At 43.8% G+C, this 21,034-nt stretch overlaps 4 protein-coding genes across 5 annotated transcripts; 3 read left to right on the top strand and 1 right to left on the bottom strand.

Annotated features, from left to right (window-relative positions):
* The first annotated feature begins 1,542 nt into the window (after window positions 1-1,542).
* npy7r (neuropeptide Y receptor Y7) lies at window positions 1,543-5,804 on the top strand. The gene is made up of 2 exons (XM_047021124.1): window positions 1,543-1,621; window positions 3,892-5,804. Exon 2 carries the CDS (start codon window positions 3,911-3,913, stop codon window positions 5,042-5,044), a length of 1,134 nt encoding a protein of 377 aa, XP_046877080.1. The 5' UTR covers window positions 1,543-1,621; window positions 3,892-3,910; the 3' UTR covers window positions 5,045-5,804.
* A 467-nt stretch (window positions 5,805-6,271) lies between these two features.
* Window positions 6,272-9,021, top strand: prelid1a (PRELI domain containing 1a). The gene is made up of 6 exons (XM_047018956.1): window positions 6,272-6,386; window positions 6,773-6,907; window positions 7,192-7,417; window positions 7,648-7,761; window positions 8,016-8,094; window positions 8,192-9,021. The coding sequence occupies exons 2-6, from the start codon at window positions 6,816-6,818 to the stop codon at window positions 8,311-8,313; spliced, it is 633 nt and encodes a 210-aa protein (XP_046874912.1). The 5' UTR covers window positions 6,272-6,386; window positions 6,773-6,815; the 3' UTR covers window positions 8,314-9,021.
* Window positions 9,022-9,643: 622 nt separating this feature from the next.
* Window positions 9,644-12,983, bottom strand: mxd3 (MAX dimerization protein 3). Of its 2 annotated transcripts, XM_047019238.1 has the most exons (7): window positions 12,768-12,983; window positions 12,317-12,424; window positions 12,058-12,163; window positions 11,915-11,944; window positions 11,607-11,721; window positions 11,175-11,340; window positions 9,644-10,988 (listed from the first exon to the last, which is right to left on the bottom strand). In XM_047019238.1, exons 2-7 carry the CDS (start codon window positions 12,318-12,320, stop codon window positions 10,870-10,872), a joined length of 540 nt encoding a protein of 179 aa, XP_046875194.1. In that variant the 5' UTR covers window positions 12,321-12,424; window positions 12,768-12,983; the 3' UTR covers window positions 9,644-10,869. The 2 variants fall into 2 exon arrangements, with proteins under 2 accessions (XP_046875194.1, XP_046875186.1); XM_047019230.1 differs by lacking the exon at window positions 12,317-12,424 and having other exon boundaries at window positions 12,768-12,982.
* Window positions 12,984-13,853: 870 nt separating this feature from the next.
* On the top strand, window positions 13,854-20,828 carry fam193b (family with sequence similarity 193 member B). Its single transcript, XM_047022361.1, has 10 exons — window positions 13,854-14,143; window positions 15,104-15,346; window positions 15,841-16,027; window positions 16,635-16,850; window positions 16,978-17,386; window positions 17,612-17,795; window positions 17,957-18,190; window positions 18,345-19,440; window positions 19,542-19,617; window positions 19,758-20,828. The coding sequence occupies exons 1-10, from the start codon at window positions 13,988-13,990 to the stop codon at window positions 19,852-19,854; spliced, it is 2,898 nt and encodes a 965-aa protein (XP_046878317.1). The 5' UTR covers window positions 13,854-13,987; the 3' UTR covers window positions 19,855-20,828.
* Window positions 20,829-21,034: the final 206 nt, after the last annotated feature.

The raw sequence follows: 21,034 nt of genomic DNA, 5'->3' as shown, positions 1-21,034 counted from the left end.
CCAATCACGGCTATTTGCCCTAGAAATCTCATTGTTGGCCTTGGTGGCTACTGCACATCTATTGAAGCAGGCATTGAGGGCAAAAAAAAATCATTTGAGTATCTCTCACTTGTTGGCTATGCAATAGAGAACACAACAAGACATTGACATTTAATCAATGTTTCTAATCACAAAGACTAAAGCCTAGGCACCACTTCTGCAACAGAACTACAAATCCAGCTCTCATTCCGGTCCTTCCCCATGAGAAATTGCGGGACATCATTCAGGCAGGAAATAGAAATGATCATAGGAGAGGAACTGGGGACAGAGAGAGAGAGAGACAGAGAGACATTGTAGACAGTTGAGAAAGACAGAGAGAAATTGTAGACAGTTTATGCATGGCAGGTTTTGCGACAAGAGGACGCCATGGTCTCTGATCATTGTCAGTTCAGATCAGTGACACCTGCCCTCTAGGACGAGCTGAAGCGAGACACAGAGATCAGATTGGATGTTGTGGAGCATGAAGACAGCTTCATTGACAGTGAACACCTTTCCTAGAAACTGTCTAGGAGACACTTTGGGTTCCACTGATTGAAATGATGAATGATCCTGCCACACTCTATTTTGCACAATGGCTGTTTAATTGAGGTTTGAGATGTGTTGAACCAGCAAGCGTTCCGCTTCTGCACCCTCTGAGTCTTCTGTGTGCAACTACATCTTCTGTTGTATGCACGAAAGGAAGTTGTTATGGATAGTGATGCATGACTCAAGATGGATGGTGACCCCCCTCCATGCCAATCTCTCCACAACCCACTCCCACCCCAGTCAGTGTAGCCTTGGTGGTTGTGTTCTCATGATTGAAAGTGTAAATTGAAGTGTGGAAGCTCTGTGATCCCAATCAATAAAGGCAATTATTTTATGCAGTGTCAGTCATAGACAACAGAATCTTTTCTTAGTGCATGTATTTATGCATTGATTCTCAAAACCATGAATTATGTTGACCACACCAAAAATCAATGCCTGGAATTTTTCAAATAAACAGCATAAAAAAACATCAAACAGCCAAGTTGTCTTGGAATCAATGCCATACTGGGAATAAACCGTCATTCTGAGATAGCAATAAATGCCCCAGTGCAGCCCACGTAGACTGTAGACTTTAAACCAGTGAGCAAAGTACAGCTATAACAGATACTTTCCTAGATGTATTGGATGGGTCATTTATCACGGTGTCGAAAACATATCTGAATGGAGTTTCTCAAAATATAAATGCAACCCTTTTTTGAGGACACCGTTGAAGCCAATGAAAGGAACTCAAATTGTTCGCTAATGCTTTCCAGTCTATAAGAAAACCGAATAAAGCCAATGAGAAGTAGAGAGGAAAATCAGGATTGATTAATTTGGTAAAAGCAGCCATGCATTTTTCCCCCACACGACAGTTCCACTGATAGTCCTGCTCTACAGCCGCACTCTGGATGAAAGTACCGTCAGTCGCTCACCAGTCTCAGCGCACGGACTCACCATATGTGCGCTTGATGCTGGCTTGGGAGGAGCTTCGGGATTTTCACTTGTTTCGCTCTATATCTCCTTTGAAGACTCGCTTAGCAGATGATATACAGCCTACCTGTATACTCTTGAAGAAAAGGTCAGTATGTAAATATATATTGTCTAGAATTTTTGTTCTAAATATATTCACAGACTACAAAAGTATAACCTTTTACAATACAAATTGGTTATCAACGTAAAGACAACTGTCCATAAAAACATTTGATAAAGTATGCATGCGTAATATTAATGAAAAGTTGGACCTTTAACCAATTTGATGTAGTCTTTGCTTATTAATTATTGTAGCAGTGATGAGACATGATTTGAGGATATAGTTCTATACGCAGCAGGCAGTAATAACGCACGATGTTATCACCAATGGGCTTCTCAGTGTTTGGGTGTAAGCGTGTAAATACTGCATGTGTGACAATGAGATTTCATATTAATAATGTGAATTGCATTTGAACTGTGAAATAAGATATTCTGTATTTGAGGAGAAGCTTTAAAGAGACCACAACTTCTTTCAACAAGAGCAAACCTTGTCATTTACTGATTGGACCAAAATAAAAGAGCACGCACATTGATAAGCAGCAGTCTGTTCGTTTGTTTGTCTCTCTGTCCCAACATTATGGTGACCTGGTGCAGACATGGAGGTAGGGGAGGATTGTACTGTTGTGTGGATGATCATGGTCTGGGTTGTGCAGAATGAATTCAGATTTAGAGTTCAATACATCATGAGTCAGTGTGGTTATTTTATCTCCTCCCATACAGAACCTCCATATTTCACACAGCATCCACCTTTTATCTCCATTTTATCTGTTCTTTCCTCCCAGAAATCCTTTGATATTGTGCCCACTGCCAAATGTAATTACATATTGTTTAATAGTCTGATATGGATGAAATGGTTTGGCCCTTGAGTAACTGAGATGTTGAGAGGGTCACAATGCATGCCCTTTGGCCACACAAATTCACATACTCAATGATTGTCAAAAGCAGATGGTCCCAGTACAAAAACCAAAAGGTCTGGTCGCTAAGCCGACGACCTTTCAGCCAGTGCTGTCCTTTCTGCCTCAGTGATGTGTGTCCCAAAAGAAAAACGTTCAGACATTTGGAGTGTGGCATCAGGGAAAAGTGCGAGGATTCCTTAGGTCAATCAATACTCTGAGAATATACCCGCTGGGTTTTCATTCTCAATCTCAGTGTAGCAGAGGTGGATTTCAGCACTATTTTTATGATGAAATAGATATCCCTCAAGTATGAGGTCTTTTATGGAGGTACATATAGAGAAGAACACATTTGCATGCCAGGCATGAACCGCTGATAACACCTAGGACGTTGCTAGATGCTGTTTGACTTGAGAGTAGTTGGACTGTTAAGAGTGACAGTATAATGGGCTTGAGGGAGAGTGCAAGAATGAACCCGGGGTGGAAGGGGGGGTGGGAGATTTTTCACAAACTTACAATGGTGTCACAGCAGGCCTCTTACTGTCTGTCAGAGCTAAGGATGACAGTTTAATCAGCCCCCTGTGGGATGTTGACTGAGTGTGAAAGGCATCTGAACTGTGGCTGACTACGACCTGACTGCTAGCTCCATAACCTGCCTATCTGCCTTCACATAGACAACCCATAGATCTATTGCATCTATTTATTGGAAAATCAAAATGCCAAAAGGGTGTGGATAACTCCATAGCATTGTCTATATGTGATGTTTTCAATCTCTTCAAATGCCAATGTAGTCCAGTCCATGAACCAACCATATTTGCAGATAAAGATGACTGATTTTCAATTGATTTTTCCATTCCCTGAACTGACATACAAAAACATATTTAACCTTTTGGTATATCAGAGAATCCAATTCTACAATACAATTTTGTTTTTTTGGATGATTGGGCAATTTATGCAGTTCTCACTACAGGGAATCAAAACTTCACAACGGTGCAAAACAAACTAAATTATTTCACAGAGATAAGATTCTGCCTGGGACGACCAAAGTATGACATGAAAGGAATATTTTAGCTTTTGGCGAGTTTTGTGAGCATAGCATTGTTACATGTGTTACCCATTGATCACTTTTTTTTATACCTTTGACCATCTCTTTTAAGCACTGCCAGAATGTCCTCATTGCACCTTCCTTTTCTGTCTTGGAATACGTAAATATTCTGAGATCGGAACACAAACTGTCCACTAATTACACATCCTTCTTGGAATTAAACCCTAACAACATTATGCATAGCTCAGTATGTGGAGACAAACAGCATGAGGAAGAGAGAGAGAGAAGGAGGGAAGGGCAGATGGGGGGGAGGGGGTGGGGGGGTGGGGTGGTCTTTTGTGACACTGTTTCTGTTGTTTTATTTCTCACCTTATGCATTAGGACTGACAGGAACCCTGCAATGAGCCCCTCAGATATGTTAAACAGCACCGATGAAGGCGTGGCAAGCGTTGAAACCGAAGTCACCCATTGGCCACAAGGGAGCCTGGGTAACGACAGCATGTACCCCCACCGCCCCGACTTCCACACTGACATTACCAAGCACCTGTGGGTCCAGATCACGCTCATCACAGCCTACTCTCTCATCATCCTGCTGGGCCTGGTGGGCAACGCCCTGGTCATCTACATGATTGTCCGCTTCAGGAACATGCGCACGGTCACCAACTTCTTCATTGCCAACCTGGCTGTGGCAGATCTGTTGGTGGACACCCTGTGCCTGCCCTTCACTCTGGTCTACACTCTCCTGGATGAGTGGAAGTTTGGCGCAGTGCTGTGCCACATGGTGCCCTTTGCCCAGGCCCTGAGCGTGCACGTGTCCATCCTGACCCTGACGGTCATAGCCCTGGAGCGCTACCGCTGCATCGTGTTCCACCTGGGCCAGCGGCTCACTTGGCGTTCCAGCTTCCTCATCATGGCGCTGACCTGGACCTTGTCCTCCATCCTGGCTGGGCCCCTGGCCATCTTCAGAGAGTATCGCTACGAGGAGATCCCCTCCATCAACCTGCGCTTTGCAGTCTGCTCTGAGAAGTGGCCCCATGGAACCAGCTGGGACGGGGTCATCTACAGCTTCTCCATGCTGGTCCTGCAGTACGTCCTTCCCCTGGCCATCATCAGCTATGCCTACATCTGCATCTGGGTCAAGCTGAAGAACCACGTCAGCCCCTCCAGCCGTAGTGACAGTTTGAAGAGAAGGAAGAAGACCACCAAGATGCTGGCTCTGGTGGTGGTGGTGTTCGCCACCTGCTGGCTGCCCTTCCACGTGTTCCAGCTGGCTAGTGACCTGGACCTGGCGCTGAGGCTGAAGGAGTACAAGCTCATCTACACCGTCTTCCACATTGTGGCCATGTGCTCTACTTTCGCGAACCCACTCCTCTACGGGTGGATGAATAAGAACTACAGGAATGGCTTCCTCATGGTGTTTCGTTGCGAGGACAAACAGGACTCCATCCATCCTGAGGGCTCCTTCAGGACCAGATCCATGAGGGGGGTGACTCTTAACGGGCGCAATGGTGGACATCCTCCCACCGCTGTTTGAGGCCCTGTGACTCATATTAAGTAAATAAAGAACACAAATGTGAAAGATGTTATGGACCACTGGCTTGAGATGAAACTACAACCTTCTGACTTGAATTACTTACCTTGAATACCTTACAATGGGGAGGGTTAAATGTTAGTGCATGTGAAATGTTTGATCTGAGGCCTTTCACCTTTGTTAGTGGTAATCTTGTCAAATACATTTCAAGATGTTTAAGATGTTAAAACCATATGTACGGTATATAAGTTGCCATTGCAGAGCAATTGCAGGTTAAACTACATGAATTGACCTTGCAAGGATTACAATCATTTTTAGCTTTTTGAAATTGTGAGGCTGTATATTTTCATCTGTGAAGTGACATCACGGTTCCTCTAAAGAGTCCTTTTCTAGGAAACTAATTATGTCCATAATTGCTCTGGGTGGGTAAATGGCAGGATATTTGCCATTGAAATTGGAACTGCTGCTTTTTCATGTAATGTTGGTGTTCTTTCAAATGTGTGGATGTATCTCAAAAACATAAACAACTGTTTTGTGCAGGTTGTGCCCTTAATTAACAAGCAAACCATTAATATTATTCTTACAGAATGATGGTAGTCACTTGGTAAGCATGCAAAAAGCATTCAGCCTTAGGCCTTCTAAATAAGTCATAAGATACAACCTTTTGTTCATTGAACTAGTGCTTTGAATCTTCCGTTTCTTTATGCAGTCCATTCAATCAAAAATGTTTAGAAGAAATCTATGATAGAGAAAAACAAGTGAATGTTCTGGGGGAAGGTATGGTCAGTAATAAAGAAATCGTGTTGTGGTTGTCCACTGTAGCTACAGAGTGCTGTGATTGAAAAATAGATAACATAAGATTTCAAACATTACAGTCTCATACAACAAACATATTGAATGTTCTTCCCTGAGGAAAAAACGGACATGAAGATTATTATGAACAATGCTCCTATAAGGAAAAAATATTAGGAACAATTATTGTCATGTAGGGCCTATCTTCTTGGATGAAAAACAGATTTAGCAGAATATAGGTTTTAGAATAGGGATTCCTGACTCCCGTGAACATCATAAAAAGGTAATGGAAATCTTTCGCTAGACTAGTCACTGACAGATGGGGACGGACACATTAAGCCGCGCTTTAATTATACATGGCACAGTCATTGTCTGCCATCTATTGGTCATAAATAACAACGCATACAAAATATTTACTCACCGGAAACAGCGTATTTTCTGACCTTCCCTTTTGGTGTGCATCTCGTTTGACATGTAGCAGCTCGGCTAAAATTATATTGGAAGTAGTGGTAGAAATGCAACCAACTTTATAAGAAAGCCGTTTGCCAACCTGGTAATTGATATTGAATTTTCCCTATTCTAATACAAACATGATTTAATCAATTTTAGGTCCTATCAGGGAAATGCTTTTATGGCGTGGACTTCCTCGCTAATCGACCACGTCTAGCTTGCTAGCTGAATGGTTGGATAGCTTAGCTGGTTGAGTCCAAGTTTACTACACTAACTATGTCAGAAGGACTTGGAACTAGTCGCGGTCGTGACAGTAATTTGCCTGTGATCTTATCTTTTACCGTGTGTTTAAGGTGACAGAGGAAGTAGCTTTATGTTGTGGTGTTACAGCTAACTGTGTATTAAATTTACATGGTTGACGAGCTAGGCTTTTCTGTGCAGCTGTCACAGGCAAGCTTGTCTAACTGCAACAAAAAAACATTTCTTCAGGAAACAGGTTATTTCCCGAGGAAGCCCACCTTATAACGGAAAAATGGTGAAGTATTTCGTCTGTGTGGGTCTTTTGAAAAGTACCTGGGACCAAGTATGCATTGCGTTCTGGCAGCGATATCCCAACCCTTACAGGTAAGAGTATGCACAGTGAAGAAATATACTAATCTCTAGTTAACCCTAAGGAGCCTAAACGTACCATAAATAGCAAGTCTATTCAAATACCACATACAAATACCATGTGCTGGGTGAAAACCTAAACACTAGTGCTTTAGGTTTAGCTTTTTCAGATGCACTAAATGATGTAGAGCTCTATTATTATTATTTATTATGATCTATATATTACAAATAACAACATTATTAATGACACTGTTTTATACTTTGCTCCAGCTGTCTCCTATCATATTTTCTCTCCCCAGTAATCATGTTCTTACTGAGGACATAATTTTCCGGGAGGTGACCCCAGGCAACTGCCTTATTTCCAGACGACTGTTGACCAAAACCAGCCGGGCACCAAGATGGGCAGAGAAATACCTGCCTGTGCACATGGCCAGGTCAGCGTACATCATAGAGGATTCCATAGTGGACCCTATAACCAGGACCATGACTACAGTCTCATGGAACATCAGCCATGCACGCCTCATGGTAAGACAGGGTCTGCACCCTAACTCAGTGTAATAGTATCATTATAGGTTTCTATCTAAAAAGGCAGAACCCATCTGCCTGTTTACATACAGTAACTTAAGACACTGTATACTTAAAATAAGAGGATCTTAACAGTAAGTACCCATGTATTTCTAAGCTCATTGTGAAGGCTCAGAAGTGTGTGTATTGACGTGGTCTGTTTGGTGTGTGTTCCTTCCCCTTTGTGTTAGTCTGTGGAGGAGCGCTGTGAGTATAGAATTAACCCTGAAGACACCAGCTGGACGGAGATAAAGCGAGAGGCCTGGATCTCCTCTAAAATATATGGCCTGTCTAGGGCCATTCAGGTGAGTGGGTTGAAAGGGCTTTCCTCTCATAGGATAGGATGTATGGGGAGCGGGCTTGAGGCGAGAGATGTACAGTTTTAATAAGACACCCATATATCATCCATTATAACTGCATTTGACAAGCCGTAAATAAGACACAAGCTTGTGTTGGCAATAGTTTGCCAGGACAAATGGGCTGCTGGATTATGGCATCATTATCAGGATTATTGTGAATTATGGGTTTTGTTCACCTTTTCTTTACCCTCCATTTCCAGGAATTTGGTCTTGCAAGGTTCAAGACAAGTGCCACTAAGACCATGAAGGGGTTTGAATATGTCCTGGGGAAAATGCAAGGTAAGCTATTGTTTGAAAGGGGACACATTGCCATTTATTACGTTTTTGTATAGTATTTTAAACTTTATTTAATTTGTCTGAACTATCTCTCCTTCAGGCGAGACACCATCCAAGACTTTGGCAGAGACGGCTACAGAGAGGGCGAGGGAGACGGCTCTGGCTGCCAAAGAGAAAGCCAAAGACTTGGCCTCCCAGGCCCAGAAGAAACAATATGTTTGAGGGAGGGGTGGGGTGTAGAGTGTAGATATCCAAGGACCTTGATCACAGGTGCTGGGGCCACCATTCTTCTGTCACTGTTCATATTTTCAGTGGCTTTACCAGTTTACGGTAAAGTGGTATTACTTGGTAAATGCATACTGACACAACATTTTAGTTTGAATTCATTGATGAAATACCACTGGAGTAGTCAATGTATTTGTATGTTTTTTCCGTTGTTGCCATGTAGTATCTTGTTATACCTGTTAAGTTTCATGTTTGAAAAAAGTGTTATCATTTATGTTCATCCAGCCTATAGGTAAGATGATGTCACTTTCTCAGTGACCTTTTACATTCTTGATTACTACAGACTGTACTCACATCTGATCTGGGTTCAGGTAGTCTGGATTTCTTGCCATCTTGTTTTCTCTCTTTAGAACACCTTGACAAGTGGGTGACTCATGGAGATGGAGCACTGTGCTACTGGACAGGTTTAAACCTCATCTCCATCTCTCAGATGGTATTGTTGTATGGATGAGTGGCTTGGAGACCTGGGGTGTTTCAGTACTTGTAATGGCCCTTCCCCAAGCATCAAACTTACATGTTCAACCTCTGGTCCCATCTGCCTCTCCAGCTATGTGCTTTTTCTAGTCTTTCTTATTACAAGAGTCAATGCAGATTTGTCACGCTTTATACCTCCTTACTTGATCTGTCTAATGGTGTAAGATGACTGTCAATATACCTTATCATCGCTCCGATTTTAAGGTTTTGATATTAATTAATATAATATATAAATACTCATGATTCAGCTATAGTATGTTTTAAAAGCGCTTTAAAAACGGCTGTAGCAAACCTGTATGATCATTTTCATTCAATCTTGGTTTGTCCACACTTCTGGGTTTTTGATTTCAGTTACTGAGCTCTTTCAAAGTGATATTTCATTGCTTCAAATTGAAGTTATTGGTGTGATGATGGATCCACATTATTTTTAGTCATTGCTTATGAATTAGACTGGTACTGAGTGCTTTAGGACAGGAGACTTGAAATTGTAAAGGACAGGATTGCCATGGATATCAATATCTGTACTTATGCTTGAATTGTGAAAAAGTACGATATTAAATATTCAACATCTGATTTTAATATGCCTAGCTAATCGAATGAAAACCAATCATGAAAAGATGTACTGTTTTACAAATGGAATATGCTTCTTAATAAACCATAATTTCCTACTTCATGTATTTTAACTCTAGTTTTTCTCTCATCGTTCTGTGAACCAGGTCATGACCATTCACCTTTCATATGAAACAACCAAGTACTACCGGTACTTATGAAATGAAAACAGGTCAAATTAAATAAAATATTTATTGATACAAAAGGCTAGTAGAAAATGCTACATAATGTTACTGGGAGGACAGAAAAGTGAATGCATACATGTTTTGCTGTAATGAAATACACAATCATAAGGCATTTTATATTTACAATCCTGAAGGCACAACACACATCAGAGAATCAAATGTATCTTTGTTATACAGCAAAAGTTGCATAAAAGATATTACTAGTTCTTTTTGGTCACCACTTCCCTGACAATGGTGCAACAATTGCATGCATAAACATAATATAGATACAACCCCAATAGAGACCAATGAATGACTGCATTTCATGTTACATTAGTTTAACCAGTCAGTTTTGATTAAATTGGTGCACTTAATTAAATGTTTGTGAACCAATTAATGGAGCACGAACAGTCTGTGGTACTAACACAACTTGCATGTCAGATATGAAAATGTGCAAAAAAGATCTGTTCAGTAAAAGCACCATTCAGAATGATATTCCCACAACCCTTACTAGACGGATGAAGTGCTGGGTGGATGGTTTGTGCAACAGACCACAACTAAATAAAATAAAAACAGCTATTGTTGTTCCATTAGATATACATAATTCAGACTACTGGATAAGTGCAAGCTGTACATTACAATGATACACCGGAAATTAAGCTTGTTAGCTGAAGAAAAGCTGTAGATAGTGGGGATTAGAATCCATATTAAAGGCCTCATCCAAAATATAAATACTGTATTAAAAAGAGTCCTTCAAATGTAGATTATAGACCTAATAGGACTGGGTCATTTGTACAACACTCATGGCAAGTGACAAAAACTACTTCAGCACCTCTTTAAAAGTTAGACGTTAAAACAAAGGTTCAATTAAAAAATCAGTGATGTTTCTTTTTGTAAAGGATGCTTTTTTGGATTCCGCACCCAGGACATGAAATTGCTACTCAGTGCGATTGGACTGTGCTCAATTGAGCAAAAATAAGTTATTCTGTACTCACACAGAGTGAATATTGAGTGAGTATTAATACAGTTAAATAACTGTAATAAGTCACTTTGTCAGCGATGTCATAAGCCACCTGGACAGTCATGTTGTCTGTGTCATCTTCTCTTTTTAGTAGTCTTTTTTGTTTTTTCTCTTTTGGAATGTTTGTGTCTTCTCCTTCTCTCCTTGTTTCCTTCCATCTGGGCCAGTATGGATGAACTGCTGTCATAGCCACACCCCATCTGGGCCAGTGTGGATAAACTGCTGTCATAGCCACACCCTGTCAGGGCTAGAGTAGCAGTGGTCCACCTCAGTGTGAGTGCCACCCAGGCTGTCAGAATCCAAGCAATCAAACACGATGCTCTCCACATCCACCTCCACATCCTCTGTAATGGCAACAAAAACAAACCACATCAGCAACGTTCCATGACGTCACGCCTAGTATAGCCGTTTCCGTCATCAATTTATATCCCCAGCTAATGCCCTTAAGGACAGGCGGGGGGGGGGGGGGGGGGGCATGATTCAATGTGACTTGAGCCTGACTGGCCACTCCTCCAGGGGGTGGTGCCTACCTCTGTCAGAGTCGGAGCGCTCGGAGGACATAGTGGAGCCCAGGCTGTTGTTCCTCATCCTCTCAGTGCTGCCCTGCAGGTGATCCAGCCTCACCTGCAGTTCCCTCTGCTCCCATCGCAGGCGCCCCTTCACCTGCTCGGCACGCTCGTCCTGCTGCTGCAGCTTCTAACGGCGGGAGCAGAGACAGGTGGGGGAGAAATAAGTACGGTATAAAAAGGGAAAGTCACGTCAACGGTAGCAAGTACACAATGGGAGTCAGAGAGAGCACAGACAATGAGATAAAGAGAGGGATAGAGGAAGTGAAGTAGGAGGCAGAAGGGGACATCGAAACAGACGACGTCACAGCGGATGTCACGGCTCCAGAGATCCATAGTAGGGTGAGAGGGAGCTGAGAGAGACAGGCTGGGAGAACTAGCCATCTGTGTGTTTACCTTAATGTGGAGCTGAGCTCGTCTGAGCAGGTTGAGAGTGGTGTTTCTCGTGGAATCAGACGATAGAGGAACCTGCTCCTTCAACTGCTCCAAGCAGTGCTTCAGCTGAGCTCGCCTGTACGGTACATAAAACAAACCTGTCAGTATGAACTAAGATCACCGATTTGAAAATAATGTTCATAATAAATGGGATTTTATTATTATACTAACATTACATTATGATCATATAATATTACTGTTAGTTGTAAAATGTAGGCAATTCATTTACTCAGTTTGACAGTAATTGAGGATAGAAGTGTAAAATGTACCTGTGCTTTTCCAGCTCGTTGTGAACAGACCTGAGAATACACGCAAACAGTATAAGTTTTTGTCCACCATTAACCATTTCTGTCAAGCCTCTCAGAACCACGCCCTATGTTTAGTACAGTAGTCTGTTATGTAATGGAATCACCTGTTGCTACCAGCAGGTATCTTCTTGTTCTTCTGCTTGTTTTTCTTATCGGACTCCCTTGGGCTGTGGAAAGGCAGCGCTGATGATGCATACCCGTGTTCTGCTTCTGCATAAGAGAAACGTCATCCGTTTCAAAGACAAGCCTCTTAGCGACAGAAAGTACCAAATTAAGCAACAACTACTACTTGCAAGATCAGTTAGCATCAAGTTACATTTGTAATTTACTACATTTGTTTTTAAGCAAAGCGAGTAGGCCTACCCATTCTATCTTTGAGACAACTGTGCTGTCACTGTTGACGTTTTGCTTTTGGGTTTTGGCGCCATCCTCATTTTGGATGACAACATTATATTTTATGTGGCTGAACTGCTGTTTACAAAACAATTGCACAGACGACAGATCAAACAGTGGGAACATCATCCTTTTCATTTTATATGTGAATGTCGGCGCTCGGATACATTTTCAAACTGCTGTAGACTTGGCGCCTTTGTGTACAATGATTTGCCCGAAATCTAGGTCACTGAGTCAAACAGGAGGGCTCGACTACATGGATATCTGAGCTACTGCATCGATTTGTAAAAAAGCCTACGCTTTTCTTTTAAAAACAGTTGATCGATAACGTATTTAAAATGAATGCATTCATATATATTATTAGTTTCATTTCTCAACCAGAGCGACAAGTAGCCTAGGTTATTGGCAATCCGCAGCCTACCTCGTTCTCTTCTCTCCAAAAATTCGGCGGCTTGAAGAAGCACCTGGATGCTGCAAATGTTCGCTTCCATTTTAATAACTTGAATATAAAAACTATTGCGATCTATCAGAATTACAGTCTGCGCTAAAAGACAGTAATGCAACGTCTGCAATTCTGACTCCCTACCAAAAGAAACTAGCCTGTCCACGTAGTATACGTCATTAGGCCACCCCTCTCTTTCTACTACCGCTCCCACTCTTGTTTTCTAAGTTCTGAAGTGCGCGCCTTTACTTTGAATTATGAAGACAGAGACGGGGGCTTTACTCACTAAGGAAACATCCTTTAGAAACATGCACTAGAATTGAACACAGTTAAGATTACTTTTGGGAAAACCCGTTTTCTAACATGTGCTGCTTTAGTCTGGCAACTTTTTTTTAGAAAGTCTCTATCATTTTAGGTAGCCTACTGGGTTTCAGTTTAAAAACATTTGACACTGTCCTTTACTGGTCACTTGACGTGACCTCCTGTAGCTTGACCAGAGCCTGTTTAAGGAGGAGGTTAACTTTATTAGACATTCTCTGGCTTGACCATGTACCAGTTCTTGTTCAATCAGTGTGAGAATTTTTTTATCGTATAGTATTACCAATCAATACACATTGTAGAACATATTCAGTCAACACTGTACTCTATAAATGTTTTAAATGCATTTACATTCGTCTACCAAAGAACTATTTACCTCACAAAATACGAAGACTCAATATACGTGAAGTGTATTTAATTAATTTATATAATGTTAATAATAACGTTCTGTTAATGCCACAGAGTAAATAATGCCATAATGTCTATTGTAAAATGCCTCATATATTTGAATGATGGATGAATTACTAAAAAATAAACGAAAGTGAATGTATTAAGTTGTGCAAATGCAGGCATCGTCAAACGGAGCAATATCGACAACCAAGAGCAAATGCCCTCACTTATCATGGTGGTGAATTTGCCTCACTTATCATGGTGGCCTGTATAACATTGAAGCATAGACATGTACACACGACTTGAAGCTAAATTGCCAGCAGTAACTTTGACCTATGAACTCCACAGTGTGCCAGTTCTCCGCCATATTGACTGTTGTCTTGACTGGAGAAGATAGGGAACATTTGTGATCCTAGAAGAACAGAAACTGTGTGTGTAAACCCTCCAAACTGGTGCAAACTTGGCCAAAGGATACCACGAACACTTAAGTAATGGCAAGGAAGAAAAGCAAACAACAAGGAGTCGGGCACAAGGAGCTGGTGCCTGGACAGCAGAACATATCGAAGAACCCCGTCTCTCCCGGCGATGCAGCTGGCGGTGGTGGCGGAGATGCAGGGCTGGATAGACTGGCCACCAGGGCGAATCAGGTAGCTAGCTTTCTTGTTAGCATTTGAACATAACTTAGACAGCTAACCAGCAATCAAAGTCACATGGCTGCTTTTATATGTATATATTTACGTGTTTTAAGTTGTGGATGGGATTCTATGGGTGCACAATGAACAAGGGTTTATGTTTTATTTTCGTTTCCGTAACGTGGTCGGGGTAGATCCATTTGCTACCAAGCTAGCTAGCTTGCCAGCTAAATAAATAAATAACTCAATAGCTATAAATTGTGCATGCAAGCTAAAAGACATCCACATCAGTTTACCAAATGCTGGCAAGCCAAAAAATAACCTGCTTGTCTGTATCAGTTAGCTACAATACCAGTTATAAGTTTGACATTGTTGTGCGCGTGCATCGGACAAGTCGTAAATGCTGGCTTCGAAGTGCCATAATCGAATCTGGATCTCAGACTAGCTTGCAGTTAAAGTTTACACTTCAAGACTATTAGTGGTAACTGCGCCAGGCAGTTATTATCCGTCCAGAAAGCTAGCAATTCAACGTTGTATGTGCCGATCATTGCTTTATAGTTTTCACAACACAGCTGGCTCTGCGTGGTTAATACTGAATTGCTCATTGTCTACAGCAGAATCATGCATGTTAGCTGTGTTTTATCAGTCAGCGAGCTTGGTGTTATGTAGACCATCATACGTTAGAATTTATTGCTGTCAACCAAGCGTAAAGTTGAGGTGGACGTCATGAATATGAATCTGTGTGCCTTGTGTAAAGTGAAACCAAGTTGCCTCGATAGGTAACCTTCACGTGATTTTCACCATGCAGAGGCTGCGAGAACAGATTTAATACGATGCTTTACCTCTTATGGAGAAATACCCTCACATAGGACTCGCTTACCTGCCTAATCATACCATTTAGTGCCTAAGTTAGTAAACTCTGAGCCAACAGCAGTGTTTAACACTTACCTTTTCCCACTTATATCTTCCATCCAGCCTATGCACACCTGCTGCCTACTGTGTCATCGTGAGTTCAAGGACTGGGGGGCAAACTCTGTGAACGGTCTCCCTGGGGGTCACGGGGCGAAGCTGGCGGACACGGTGGGCCGTAAGCTGGCTGACGCGGTGCCCTCCCTGTCCCAGTCTCTCCTGGGGGAGGTGCCCCTCTGGATCTGCCAGAGCTGCCGGAAGAGCGTGGAGGAGGAGGAGAGGCGGAGTGCCCAGGAGGAGCCCACATCGGTCAGTATGACAGGCATGAAAGGACCACACTGGTTTGTTATGGTAGCTTGGATGAGGTAGGCTAAGTGATGGGACTTTACGGTTTAGTGTAGCAGAGATGTCAGAGATGAATGTAGGAGGATATATGATGGAATCTGCCTCCCACCCCTGAGCCGGGGTAGGCTTATTGATATCTGTAGCAGAGGGACACATGGCCTCGTTGGACTATGGCCCAGTGCTTCATATAAAGTCTCGCCATGCTCAGGACCTACATAAAGATGAAAGATGGGTGCACCGCTTGGTTATTCCTTGCAGTTTTTGGTTGAATGGAAGTGCACCTTTCAACGAGACAATGCACAGAATATTAGGTGCACTGTGCAACTGTGGTATAGCTACTTGGACAGCCTGACACAAATGCCGCATGCCGGCCAATTTATTTTGGTGCTAAATATCTTCTCACATAAAAAAAAAGAAGCCTTCTAAAGTAGCCTTGTGCCTGTCCTATTTTGTTTCAGGTACCGTTGTCACACTCGTCCTCCTGCAAATCCCAGAGTTGTGGGAATGGGTACCCAGAGCACAGTTCTGTCGACTGGGACCCCAGCTCCTTCCTGTCAGCCCACAAGCTGTCTGGCCTCTGGAACTCTGCCCACAGCAATGGAGGGGTCCACTGCAACCACAATGCAGCCTCACACTCACAGCAAGGTCTGCTAACCCAACCCAGTTATCCTTTAACTAGGGATGCACCAAAAATGTCATAGCCAAAAACTTTCTGCCGAAAATGGCATTTTTGTTTTGGGGCGAGAAGAGGCCAAAAATATGAGCCAAAAATAAATGCTGCCCCGCCCCACAGTGCTCAGCAGCACTCAGATTTCAGTCCTGTTCGATCCCGTCATTTTCATGGCGCTACCCAGCAAAGGGGGATTGTGTCAGTGATTTGGAAATACTTAAATGTTTCTGATAAGAACATCAAATTTGCAATCTGCAGTGTTTGATCAACAGACATTTCTAGAGGGGTACAATGCCGAAATTGAAATAATTTGTATGGTCTAATATTGATACAATTATTTAAAATCGTTATCTTTTTTTAAAATAAGCAAAAACGGTTTCGGTGTTCAGCCAAGTGCATCTTGAAGTTTCGGTTTCGACCCAGAATTTTCATTTTGGTGCATCACTAGTTAGTACCAGGGTTGTTGTGGCAGAAGTGAAACATTGGTTTCATATTGGATAAAAAAGACATGACAACCAGAGTATGACGTGAAAGAGCAGATGCTGGTTGCTGTGTGTAATGTAGTCACCTCTACACCTCCAGGTGGAACAAGGGGACCAGTCTGTCATGAGAAACGAGGTTCTCATGAGGCACCTGGGAAATCTGCTAAGACCTCAGGGGCCAAAGTGTGCCCCTACAGTCACCCCTCATCCCAGAATTCCAGCGGAACGTCTCCTGGCAACCCCCATTCTACCTCTGACCTCTGTAAGACCACCCCAAAGCACTTCAAGACCATGTGCAGAAGACCAACTCCGCCAGGTGTGAAGCTTGCACATCTTTATCTTTTCATCACAATTTTCCCATACATTTTAAAAGATACTTCAGTTGAGGTCCAGAATCTCCTTGCTGAAAGACTCTTTCTTGACTTTTTCTGTTTCTCCCCCAGGCGAAGCCTTCCATCCCAGTGATCACCACCAACACTCGGACCTGTCTGTGCCCCCCAACAGCCCCACTGGTCTCTCCTCCCAGCATTCCTCTCTCCTGCCGCCCAAGCAGAGCTCGGGAACGCACGGCCACGTCCCCTCCTCACCCAGCCCTGGCCTCGCTGCTCACGCTCCCTTCTCCCCTCTGGTACCAAACCTCCACAGCCCGTCAGCCAAGCTCTCCTCTGGGCCTGACAGCCCCACGGCCCTCCACAAGCCTAGCCCCTGCAAGAACGCCCACATTCCTGCTAGCAACACTCAGCACAGCAAGCTGGGGGGGTCCCTCATGGGCTGTAACCACCCCTGTAACGGGAACAGCGGTGCGACAGTGGCCACCTCCAACGTAGGACATCTGACAGCAGGGGCCTGCAGGTTAGTCTGGAGCATGGCTGTTGTTATTGAGGTTGTTGTCCATTTACCCAGTGGTGGGTATTTGAGGTTTAAAATACAGTAGGTCAGGTTTGATGCTTCTCTTAAGCTCTAATGCGCCACATGACATATTCGTTTAGTTTTTTAATCTAGTACTGGGCTGTTCTCTATTCCATTGCTTTGCTCTACGTCGTCTGACTTGTCTGTCCCTGTGTGTCCTTCCCTCAGGGACCAGGCGTGTAAAGGACACAAGCTGGCTAACGGGACGTTGTGCCACGCTCCGTCGGAGCTGGAGGAGGGGGAGGACGAGGACAGCAGCTCTGAGAGGAGCTCCTGTGCTTCTTCCTCCACCAACCAGAAGGACGGGAAGTATTGCGACTGCTGCTACTGCGAGTTCTTCGGACACAACGCAGTAAGTGTCATCTTTAGCTGCAATGTTGGCCTTTTTTTCTGATAATAAAAAAAGTCTAATATATGGACCAGCCATTGCTTTTGTTAAAATGCCAAAAGTTGTTTCCTCTGAAATATACAATTAAGAGAAGTGAACGCTAAATCAGTTTTCTCCACGTCCAGCCTCCTGCTGCACCGACGAGTCGTAACTATGCGGAGATCCGGGAGAAGCTAAGATCCCGTTTAACCCGACGCAAGGAAGAGCTGCCTCTGCAACAAGACTCGGACCCGGGCGTCGCCAGCGCAATCGACAACCGGGATGTCGACGAGCTGTTGGACTTCATCAACAATTCGGAGCCCAAACCCATCAACAGTGCGAAGGCGGCCAAACGGGCCCGTCATAAACAGAAGAAGAAGGTAAGAGAGACGAGAATTCAGGATATACTAGGTGCTACCTAAATGTATGGCATTTATTATGTTTATCATGAATTGCATTTATTTACTGATCATTGTTTCTTTCTCTGTCACTCTCTATCTCTGTCACTCTCTATCTCTCTCTCCACTGTGTCAGGAAAAGGAGAAGTCGCATGGCTGCATGGAGGCTGGAGGCAGCGACCCCCCATCCACCCCTCCAGAGCCTGCAGACGATCCCAGCCCTGAGGGCTCGGAGGCCAGCCGATTGCTGGAGTGGCCCCAGCTGGAGCTGGAGCGGGTCAACAGCTTCCTCACCAGCCGGCTGGAGGAGATCAAGAACACCATCAAGGACTCTATCCGGGCCTCCTTTAGCATGTATGACCTCAACCTGGATGTCAACGATTTCCCTAAGAAGGCGGCCACGCTGGAGGGCAACCACCTGCTGTCACACCTCAACGGCTCCTCCGACCTGCAGCAGATCGATCTGGACCTGGCCCCTCTCTCCCTGGGCACCTTCAAGAGCCATCTGGACCTGGTGAACGGCTGGGAGGAAGCCCACAGCCTCTCCTCCTCCAACACAACCGCCGCCGCAGGGGCTGCCACCGGGGCTGCCACCACCGGGGCTGCCACCGGGCCCAAAGACGTCCAGCGGCTGCACTCCACACCCAATCTGTCCAAGCTCATCCGCATTCGTTCCCCAGAGATGTGCCCCTCGTCTGGGCCGGACAGCCAGCAGCAGACCCCGGTCCCTGCTGCTGCCAAGCCAAAGGAGGATGTCTTGGATCCCAGGAACTTTGCCGCTGCTGGGGCTGGTGCTGCTAAAGCCAAGAAGGGTAAAAAGCAGCAGCAAAGGCAGGAGCAGCCTCTGACTGAGCCAAACCCAGCCAAACCCACCAAAGCTGCCTCTGGGAACGAATTGATGAGCAAGGGGGCAGACTTGGGATCTAACAGTTATAAGATCGGGTCCCGACAGCCCCCTCCACCTCAGCCCCTACCGTCTGCAGACAGCCAGAGGACCGTGCCCAAGAACCCCACAGAGTCCAGGCCACCCAGACAGGCGACCAACGGAACAGCCAGCGGGGTCTCAAACACCCACAGGGGCAAGGCTGACGCAGAGACACGTGGCGGTCGCTCGGAACAGGAATCAGAGGGCAGAGGTCACTCCACTGCTCCTACAAATGGACAGCAGCAGCAGCCCAAGGGGAAGAATAAGAAGAACAAGAACAAGGGCGAGAAATCTGGCCCTGCAATTGGTAGGTTATGTCAGACAATGGCGCTCATTGATAAACTATAGTGTAGTTAGTCCATGTATGTGTGTGGCAGCACTTTTACTGTGACTCTCTTCATTTCCTAGATGATGTTTTTCTGCCGAAAGATGTAGATGCTACAGAAATGGACGAGATTGATCGTGAGGTGGAATACTTCAAAAGGTAGGCACTGAATGTGGAGGAACCTGTGCGCTGCAGAGGCCACATGGCAGTCATGCTGTCAGAATGTTCTCTGACGCGTTGATTGATTGTGGTCATCTGAAGCTCTCCTTCTTATCGGTCTCTTTCTCTTTCTGCTGCAGGTTTTGCCTTGATTCTGCTAAACAAACCCGCCAGAAGGTAGCAGTGAACTGGTCCAACTTTAGCCTCAAAAAGGTTTCTTCAAACGCAGCTCAATAACTTGATGGGCCCCGGACTAAAGAACTCTCAAGTTCCCAACATAACTGTCAATAGAACCCTGATTGGCCGGAGGCCTTTTTACTCATTCCCACTTCCTCCTCCTCTTCGTCGCAAAGCCAAGGGACCCTGGGGCAGCATCGTTTTCCATTCAGAAGGACTATAATCCTATTGGCTACTAGCCAGGGATATCTCACAAGGCCAACTCCAACTTTTGCTATCTTGGTGATGATCACAAAACGAGTTGCAAAAATGGAAAATAATCAACTTTGTCTGACCCGCTTCATCTGTGTGCTTCATTTAATGTAGTATGTAAACAGTTACCTTACAATAAAAGTGTTTTATTGCAAATGTGGCACATTTTAACATTGTTAAACCTCTGGATTCCTATTGGTTCGGTTTGGTACTCCAAAGGTACTCTGTTGCTCATTCCTGTTTTTGTTGCAGTTGTTCTTGGTCCTCTGGCCCCTTCACACCATTTCTGTGATGAGAATGTGAGGACGTTCCAGCTTTATATAATTTTACAATGATTTTAAGAAGAAAGTATTGTGAAGGTGACCCCACAGATATACATTTTTCCCAGTGTCAGTTAGGGGGAAAAGACATATCCACTGTCCTCGTGTAGGTTGTTATGGCACCCTAGTCACCTAAACTCAACCGTACTGCATAGATTGTGCCATAGATTTAACTGACCCCTATTCAATCCATTGATTCACTGGCTAAACTCTGCATTAGGTTGTGACTGGTAGCATCAGGAGTTGTGGCATTTGGAGTATCTCATTCTGTAGTTTTTGTTTTTAATGCAATTTCGAAAGCAATCAACAAAGATGGATGAAATGGCATGACATAGGCACCCGATGTCCTACCATGGTTTTTGTATAAAATTGTTACATGAAATGTTTTTGTTTTTTAAAACATGAACGTTTGCGAAGTAATCAATACGACACTAATATAAACTTGATCTGAAAAAAAAAGTATATATATTTATTCAATTACTGTGTTTGTTTAACACTTTAATCTACCTACATCATACAAGATGTGATGAATGAAGCCAGAGCCCCCTTGTGCATGATATTTAAAAGTGATTCTGAAAACCTCTATTTTATCCAAATCAGATAACTGGCAATGCCTAACATTAGTCACTGGGTATATCTTGCTTAAAACATTTTTATCCCTCTGGTAT

Source organism: Hypomesus transpacificus, chromosome 1, assembly GCF_021917145.1.
Source record: "Hypomesus transpacificus isolate Combined female chromosome 1, fHypTra1, whole genome shotgun sequence".
Taxonomy (NCBI): domain Eukaryota; kingdom Metazoa; phylum Chordata; class Actinopteri; order Osmeriformes; family Osmeridae; genus Hypomesus; species Hypomesus transpacificus.
Note: the sequence above shows the minus strand (reverse complement) of the source record. Positions and strands in the feature narration are given on the sequence as shown.

Coding starts and splice junctions, on each gene's coding strand:
- mxd3 (XM_047019230.1), bottom strand. CDS start 12,837: ATGGAAGCGAACATTTGCAGCATCCAGGTGCTTCTTCAAGCCGCCGAA. Junction 11,945..12,057: donor ATACCTGCTGGTAGCAACAG/GTGATTCCATTA, acceptor GTGTATTCTCAG/GTCTGTTCACAACGAGCTGG. Junction 11,722..11,914: donor AACGAGCTGGAAAAGCACAG/GTACATTTTACA, acceptor TGTACCGTACAG/GCGAGCTCAGCTGAAGCACT.
- fam193b (XM_047022361.1), top strand. CDS start 13,988: ATGGCAAGGAAGAAAAGCAAACAACAAGGAGTCGGGCACAAGGAGCTG. Junction 16,851..16,977: donor CAGAAGACCAACTCCGCCAG/GTGTGAAGCTTG, acceptor TTTCTCCCCCAG/GCGAAGCCTTCCATCCCAGT. Junction 18,191..18,344: donor GTCATAAACAGAAGAAGAAG/GTAAGAGAGACG, acceptor CCACTGTGTCAG/GAAAAGGAGAAGTCGCATGG.
- npy7r (XM_047021124.1), top strand. CDS start 3,911: ATGAGCCCCTCAGATATGTTAAACAGCACCGATGAAGGCGTGGCAAGC.
- prelid1a (XM_047018956.1), top strand. CDS start 6,816: ATGGTGAAGTATTTCGTCTGTGTGGGTCTTTTGAAAAGTACCTGGGAC. Junction 6,908..7,191: donor CGATATCCCAACCCTTACAG/GTAAGAGTATGC, acceptor TTCTCTCCCCAG/TAATCATGTTCTTACTGAGG. Junction 7,418..7,647: donor TCAGCCATGCACGCCTCATG/GTAAGACAGGGT, acceptor CCTTTGTGTTAG/TCTGTGGAGGAGCGCTGTGA.